Source organism: Cheilinus undulatus, linkage group 6, assembly GCF_018320785.1.
Source record: "Cheilinus undulatus linkage group 6, ASM1832078v1, whole genome shotgun sequence".
Taxonomy (NCBI): Eukaryota; Metazoa; Chordata; class Actinopteri; order Labriformes; family Labridae; genus Cheilinus; species Cheilinus undulatus.
Genome location: NC_054870.1, coordinates 18559912 through 18568569, shown reverse-complemented (window position 1 = coordinate 18568569; position 8658 = coordinate 18559912). Strand labels below are relative to the sequence as shown.

The 8658-nt window shown below is 39.4% G+C and overlaps 1 protein-coding gene across 1 annotated transcript; it reads right to left on the bottom strand.

Moving 5' to 3' along the window:
- Positions 1-5937: 5937 nt before the first annotated feature.
- LOC121511513 (mas-related G-protein coupled receptor member B2-like) lies at positions 5938-6728 on the bottom strand. The gene has a single exon (XM_041790250.1). The coding sequence runs from the start codon at positions 6713-6715 to the stop codon at positions 6146-6148; it is 570 nt and encodes a 189-aa protein (XP_041646184.1). The 5' UTR covers positions 6716-6728; the 3' UTR covers positions 5938-6145.
- Positions 6729-8658: the final 1930 nt, after the last annotated feature.

The window sequence follows — 8658 nt, the reverse complement described above, 5'->3', positions numbered from 1 at the left end:
TTAAATGTGATTTTAAATGTGTGTTCTTATGTGTTGTTGAACCTTGTCAAAGAATAATTTCTGTCACTTCTCAAACAATAAAGTCTATCTATCTATCTATCTAAACTGAACTTAAGACCCTCCATCACATATACTTGCTGTATAATTAAACTGGATATTACATTAAAAAACAGTCGAGGGATCATCCCACAGGATGCAGAAAGGATTTTTGTCATGGATTTATTACCAAAGTTAGCATTTTCCTGATCCGTTCATGGTGAGTCGTCAGCATACCAGTATGCTTCTTTTAGTCCCATTAAGATAAAATCTTTTGATTAAGCAGGGTGTGTGGTATGATGTGTCTTAAGGCTCATTTATTCTCTATGCTTGAAATGCATACAATAAAGACAGAGGACAGAGGTTTCTGTCTGTACTCTGAATTCGTTTGGCCCTGACTCCAAGAGGGGTCTGGCTGCAGACACCCCCTCTCACAGACCATTGCTGTAGAATAGAGGTGGCAATTTACTGGTAAGATAAATTTCCAGTTTTAGATTTTCTTTAAATTAACCTTGATCTCTAAAGGAAGCCTGGGAGTTATATTCATGAAATACCCACGATGCAAACACTACAGACAAAGCAACATTACATAGCCTAAATAAAACAGGAAAAAGGTCAGAGGTCTACTTCAGGATTAGATTATGCATACAAATAGTGGCTTGCTTTAGCTACTTTGGCTTGAGCTAAAGCTAATACAGCCACACTAGCTGTGTAGTTAACATTTTTATGTATGCCAATAGCTACACTAGCTTTAGCTGCTGCAACGTGGGCTTCAGCAAATGTAGCTAAAGCTGATCTAGTTCATTGATTATGTATGTTATGTAACTATGTAGCTTGCATAGCTGAAGCTAATGGTTTAAGCTAAAACTTCATAGCAATGAAGCTAACCTCGCTGATCTTAGCTTCTTAGCTGCATTAGCTTTAGAAAACATAGCTTAAGCTGAAGTAGATTCATTCAATGAAGTTTTAGCTATGTTGCCTACATAGCTGCATTTGTATTTTCTGTGTAGTTGATGCAGCTAAAGAAGCTTCATAGGCTTTGGCCTTAACTACGTTAGCTGCATTAGAGTGTATCATGGAGGACAAGCTTTTTCCTGTAAGCAGACTGTTTACTCTGCTTTATTAAACATTTTGTAATCAGGTTTTGCGGGTCAGTTTTTTCACTTTAGCTTTTGGTATCATAATCCTTACCTTAACCTTTACCAGAAGTTCAGTCCCATTTCATTTGAAAAGTTTTAGCATATATTACTGTTCTGACAGAGCACCTTCTCACAGAAGTAATCGGCAGCCAGACTGTCTTGACCGTAAGTCCAGTTGTTCCTTTGGGATCTCCATGATATCTGATCTTTAGAGATCGTATGAGAGAAGAGCTTGATGAGAAATGAGCTTAGCGAACAAGCTGCTAATTAGCTAAGAAGCTACAATGACACAAATATTTATCAGCTTGATTTTTAATATAGTCAGATTAATTCGTTTGAAATGTAAGTGGCTAAATTTAATAGGATTTAGCTCAGCTTGTTTGATCATTCATGCCTCTTTTTAATAAAATATTTCAGAAAACATGGTACACTACTGGTACAGTCCTGTTTCAGTCTTGGTAATTCTCAGAAGACATGGTCTAGGCCAGTAGTTCTCAACTGGCTTAGTGTCATAACCCACTACCACTTCTTTAATGACCATCGCAACCCAAATTTCTTAAATTTTAAATCATGACTGATTGTTTTTAATGTAAAATGGGGATGTTTGGACTTGAGGGAGTGCTAAAGATGTTTACTAAACAACGAGGTGACAATTTCTCCAAAATTGAAGAACATCAATAACTTTTGCCATATTTTTTCCAGGCACAAATCCATGACCCACTGAAAATAGATCTGCAACCCACTATTGGGTCCTGACCCACCAGTTGAGAATCACTGGTCTAGGCTACTGAATGGCAAAAAACCCATACAATACTATGTTCTTTTCGTGGCTACAGATAGTTTCTATCAGGTTTCTATCTGTAAAGAAGTGCACTCCCTTGTGTTGGACACTAGGGGGCATCAGCTGTTTATTTCCAGATGTACAGATATCAATTAATAATGTAACCGGAAACACCGGTTCCTTCTGCATGATCTCTTGTAGTTACAGATACGAACCAACTGTTGCAATACCACCAGTAATCGTGGGGGCAGTGTTGAGCAATATACAGTACTGTACAGTCATGGATGAATGTATTGGCATCCCTGGAATTTTTCCAGAAAATACACCATTGTTGCAATTAAAAATATTTTTGGTATACAAGTTTTTTTCTTTTATTTGCATTGGAACAACACACACACAAAAAAAAAAACAGAAGAAAAGGGCCAAAATTTACATAATTTTACACAAAACTCAAAAATGGGCCAGACAAAATTGTTGGCACCCTCAGCTTGACATTTGGTTGCATACCCTTGGGAAAAAATAACTGAAACCAATCGCTTAGTATAGCCATCAACAAGCTTCTTACACCTCTCAACTGGAATTTTGGACAACTCTTCTTTTGCAAACTGCTCCAGGTCTCTCAGATTTGAAGGGTGCCTTCTTGCAACAGCAATTTTGAGGTCTCTCCTAGGGTGTTCAATGGGATTTAGATCTGGACTCATTGCTGGCCACTTCAGAACTCTCCAGCGCTTTGTCTCCAACCATTTCTTGGTGGACCTCTGACACAGACCCAGCTTTCTGACACTAGGCCCTACACTGTGGCCCAAAATCTTTTGATAGTCTCCAGATTTCACGATTCCCTGCACACAGTCAAGGCACCCAGTGCCAGAGGCAGCAGAACAACCCCAAAACATCTTTGAACCTCCACCATGTTTGACTGTAGGTACTGTGTTCTTTTCTTTGTAGGCCTCATTCTGTTTTCTGTAAACAGTAGAATGACGTGCTTTTCCAAAAAGCTTTACCTTAGGCCGGCCACACACAACAGGATTTTAAGCCCGATTTGAGGCAAGATTTGCCTTCCCCGACAACTATGGGGGTGTATCCCGAGTGGCGCCTGTCACAAACGATAATTTTTCTAAATAATCTGCATCTGTGTGGTGTCAACACGATTGTTTTACTGCACCAAATCACGTCATAGCCTCCCAAACCGTGAATCTTAAACATCAAACACGTTTGATATTTACAATTCTAGGTTGCACTGCCTCTGACGGAGTACCCAGAACAGCCAATGAGAGGGAGTAGACAGGGTAGTGTCATCAGCCAGATCATACGTACTTTTTCTGCTCACAACCATAAACACAACTCTACCTTAATTCTAGCCAGGATTTCAGCCTGAGTCTTTACCTTGTTTAATGAATTTTGCTGTACCTGTAACGCATGCCAGGGCACTCTGTTGTGAAGGGACAGCAAGACGGTATTGACAGACATCCATGTTTGTTTTTTCTGAAGTCACGTGACCAGGTGAGGTCATAGGCAGGTCGGCAGGTGTGTGGTCTCCAGTGATCTGACAATCTGGCTTATTCATCTAGTGTGTGCGTTCAGAGGATTAAAGATGAAAAATCGTTTTAAACTGTGCTCATGTCTGTGGTCTCCCACGGTTTTAAAATCGTTTAAGATTTAAAAATCATCTAGTGTGTGGCCGGACTTAGTCTCATCTGCCCTCAAAATGTTCTCCCAGAAGGATTAAGGCTTACTCAGGTACATTTTTGCAAACTCCAGTCTGGCTTTTTTATGTCTCTTTGTCAGCAGTGGGGTTCTCCTTGGTCTCCTGACATAGCGCTTCATCTCATGGTCCGAGCTGACACTTTTGCACCCTGAGTCTGCAGGACAGCCTGAATTTGTGTGGAAGTTGACTGAGGATGTTTATCCATCATTCCAACTATCCTGTGTTGCATTCTTTAGTCAGTTTTTCTCTTCCATCCACGTCCAGGGAGATTAGCCACAGTTCCATGGGTCATAAACTTCTTGATTATATTACACACAGTGGACAAAGGAATTTCAAGATCTCTGGAGATGGTCTTGAAACCTTGAGATTGTTCATATTTTTCTACAATTTTGCTTCTTAAGTCCTCGGACAATTCTGAACTCTTCTTTCTCTTCTCCATGCTTGGTGTGACACACACAGGCACACAACATGAAGGTTGGGTCAACTTTTAGACATTCTAACTGGCTCCAGGTGTGATTTCTAGATTGTCAGCACCTGTTACTGCCACAGGTGAGTTTAAATGAGCATCACATGCTTGAAAAAAAATGATTTACCCACAGTTTTAAAAGGTGCCAATAATTTTGTCCGGCCCATTTTTTAATTTTGTGTAAAATTATGTCAATTTTGGCTTTTTTCTTCTGTTGTTTTTTTTTTTTTTTTGTGTTGTTCCAATAAACATAAAGGAAACAAACCGTAGTATACCAAAAACATTTGTAATGGCAACCATTTCTGGTGTATTGTTGGTGGTGGTGTATTTTCTGGAAATAATTCCAGGGGTGTCTATACTTTCTTCCATGACTGTAGATAACAGTTCAATCCAAAGCAACAAAACACAATACTGAACAGTTTTAAAAATTGCAGATTTTACTTGAACTTTCAGAAATGTTGCTTAATATACTGTGCTGGGCAGAGGACAGTAAAAAGGAGATGTTAAGTCCACATGAGACAGCAACCCATATTGGATTTATTCTTTGCGTCAAACCAAAGGTGACAAATGGCACGTACATGTAGGCAGTGGAAACTGTCTTGTTTAAAACACACAGATCTATTTTTGCATGTAAACGGAACATAAGTGATAAGATATCACCAAAAAAACCCTATAATGGGTACATTCAGTTCCCTCCAGACAGTGCCTCATTTTTTAGAGGACTTAAGTGGTACACCAAGAATGGAAGTGCAACACTAGCACTTCTTTTATAAAGATTTTCCCATTACTCTGAGTATTGGCTGTCATTTCCCTACACCTCTGGTTTTTCATGAAAACCGTGTCAACACACAGACACCAGTACTCTTACTAGACAGTTTTACTTCCTTCTAGCATGTTTATTATTTCTGCTATTCTATTTTTCTTTTCTGCAGTCCAGGGAAATTTCATAAAAAGTGTTCAAACAGAAACTGATCAAAGTATTTCAGGAAAAAAACGACTGTTTAGTGTCTGGATAATTTTCTGATAATGACATATTAAAATAACCTCTTGGAGAATCATCAAATGCCAGTTTTAACACATTATAACTTTATTATAATGAATGCTCTGGACATAACAAAGATAGCATTAAAGGCTAATTTTAGAGAAATCTATTTTTTCTTTTAAAATACCTCACAGTCCTTCAGTTATGTTCCATTTAGCCAAACACCAATCCTGCATTCTCAGTCTGAACATTATCTTTGTTTCTGTCTCGCTGTCAGTAATCTCAGTGCAAAGCTAGTGATGTGTCACTTGGCCTGTGGCAAAACATGCATAAAGTGTGTTTCAATGCCATACTCTGTGGCTGTGTTAATACTGGCAGATGATGGGAGCAAATTCTTGATATGGTGCAGAAACAGGGCAAGTAGTGGGTGCCAAATCTGTGCAAACCCTGGTGCTTCAGGATTAATGCTTTGTGGACTGGTTCTTAATGTTCAGACTGACACTTTTAACTGTTTATTTGGAAATATTGACACATTCGGTATTTCAAACCTGCATCCTAAAGTTGCTAGAAGAAGGGTCAAAAATGACACTGTACAGAAAATGAAGTCTCATCCAGCAGTTTAATAGTGTTGACCACAGGAAACACCAGAGGTGTTCGGATGGATATATCATCTGTTGCTTGCAGAAACATCAGACCAGAGTGTACTGGTTTAAGAAGACTATGAAGGTTACTTCAGCTACCTGTAAACTATGAAGAGTTAATTGATCTGATAAATAAGACACATTTACAAACAATAACAGTAGGTTTTATACAGAGCCTTAGGTGAATATGTCCTTATGCCAGTGCTTCCAAAAGTGTGGGCCAAGGTGAAGGTACTGTAGATGAGCCCTGGAGGTCATTTACAATAAATAAAAAACATGACCCTAATTAAACAATCAAAAATTGTTTTAAATGATTACAGAATTAAAGAAACACATCCAGAAGATTTAACTCCAACATCAGCTATTAATCATTTATATTTTTTCTCCTCTGCTCTCTAGACTGAGCTGACCTCCTCTGTGGTTTCTCCATTCCTCACAGTGACCTGACCTTGTTGTTCCTCTGTCATCCTGCAAAAACATAAACGAGCCAGCAGCTTATCAATAGCTCCTTTCCTCATGAAGACGTACAGAATTAGATCTGCTAGAGGACTGAACTGCAGGAATGATAAGTATAAACCTGCATCCCTGACATTGTAAAGTGCTACATATCTGTAGGAAACTCCCGTGATCCAAATAATCCAGGGCAAGAAAAGCACCGTGTAGTTAATCAGCACCAGAACTAAAGTTCCAACAATTTGCCGTTTTTCAGTCAGAGGCACTGAAATGGCAGTACACAAGGCTTTAAGGGTCCCAGCCAAAAAGAAAATGAGAAGGGGGAAGGGAAGGAGGAGCAGGGTGGAGTGAATAATACGAGATCCATATGAGTTTAAAGTCAACAGTCTTATAAACAAGTCCATGAAACTCAGTGTCCATGTCCCAATGGACACCAGCACAGAGAGCTTAATGGTTCGCTTGAAGCGGTACCACAGAGGCCAGGCCACCACCAAATACCTGTAAAATGACATAGGCTGGTCAAAGTATTCATCATGCTCTTGTATTTCATGAATCTGAATATTCAAATACATATACACTACATACCTCTCAAAGGAGACACACACCATGAAGCCAACACTGGCCATCACACCAACGAAGTGAGTACATTTAGAGAAGTAGACAATCAGAAGTCTCCGAGGTGCTGCTACCCAGATCACAAAGCAGCACATCTGGATGAGGTCAGAGATCAGGAGGTTGATGACATAAACCGGTGCAACATGGTTGTCTTGAATCTGCAGTTGAAAGATAATCATAATTTGTTGTATAGCAACAAATCATAAACAAAGCCATTTCAAGACACTGCCATTTCAAGACACTGCACAAAGAGGGCAGGTCTGGACTACTCTGATACACATGTGCATCTCAAAAATATTAAAATATCATTTAAAAAATCCTGTGATTTAATTCAAGAAGTGAAACCCCATATATTCTACATTCAACTTATAAATATATATATATGTGTGTGTGTGTGTGTGTGTGTGTGTATATATATCAAGACTTTCTTTGTTTTAATTATGATTACAGTTTACTGCTCACAAAATTAAAAGTCCACTATCCCAAAATATATGAATATCACGAATATCATCAGTCCAGAAAAAGGATTTATGAAACAGAAATGCTGACTCATGCACATTTATGCACTCAGTAACTGGTAGGAGCTCCATTTGCACAAATGACTGCATCCATGCAACATGGCATGGAGCAAATCAGTGTGTGGCACTGCCAGAGTGTTATGCAGTCTAAGTTTCTCTAATAGAAGCTTTCAGCTTGTCTTTTTTGTTGAGTCCGGTGTCTCTCATCTTGCTCTTGACATTTCACCAAAGTCCTTTTTTCAGGTGAAATTTACTTTTATCTAAAAACAGGACTTTGGGCAACTGAGCAATGGTCCAGTTCTTCTCCTTCTTAACCCAGGTCGGAACCTTAAAGGGGACATATGCAAAAATCCCTTTTTTCAGGCTCTTCCAACAAAAATATGTGCCCCTGGCCTGTCCACAATCCTCTCAAATACCAGAAAAATCCATTCCCTCCTCCCCTCTCTTTCTCCTCCTTTCAGAAAATGTGTGCTGAAACAAGCTCAGATTTTCCCCTCATGACCTCATGTGGGGAGTTAGCACCACCCCCCACAAGCCCCGCCCTCCTCTCCTGATCTTCCTCTCAGCTGTCAGCTGAGATGATGTATAGTTCAGTGGGTTACCCTGCTCACTTTGATCTGGGAAATTGATGGTTCAAATCCCAGTCAGGTCCTTAACTTTGGATAAAAGCATCTGTAACATTGTAACATCAGGAGTGCCACATCCATTTACTGGGAGGGGTGTGGTAAGGGGCGTAGTCAGACAGCTCATTAACATTTAAAGCCACAGACACGGAAACACTGGTTAGTGTTTAAGAAGAGTCAATTTTAACTCTGAAAAGAGTCAATAATTACACTTTATTAGTGTTAAGGTACCAACTCTCCAAAATGAGTTAAATCAACTCTCTGTGCTGTGGACCCTTATTTACACTGTAAGTAAGTATTAATATTACTATTAACTCAGACAGTGTTATTCTGAGTATGCAGGTTTTGCTGAGTGGCTGTGTTTACTGAGCCAGAATGAGAGAAAGAAGGTTCAGAGAACCTTTGCAATTTGGATTTTTTCACAATATTTTAATATTTTGAGATAGCCAAGTCAGGAATTGTAGTCTCAAAGAAGAAAATCCCTAGAGCCCAGGAATGGCCTCTGAAGTTGAGGACCAAGAAAAAACTCAGATGGAACTAAACTAGAGCTCTGTGGCCATAGATATGTTGCTTATGTTTGGAGAAAGAAGGGAGAGGCGTACAACCAAAAGAACACCATCCCCACAGGAAAACATGCTGGTGGGAGTGTTATGCAGTGGGAATACTTGAGTGAGTCTGGGAGAGGGAATCTCATAAAGG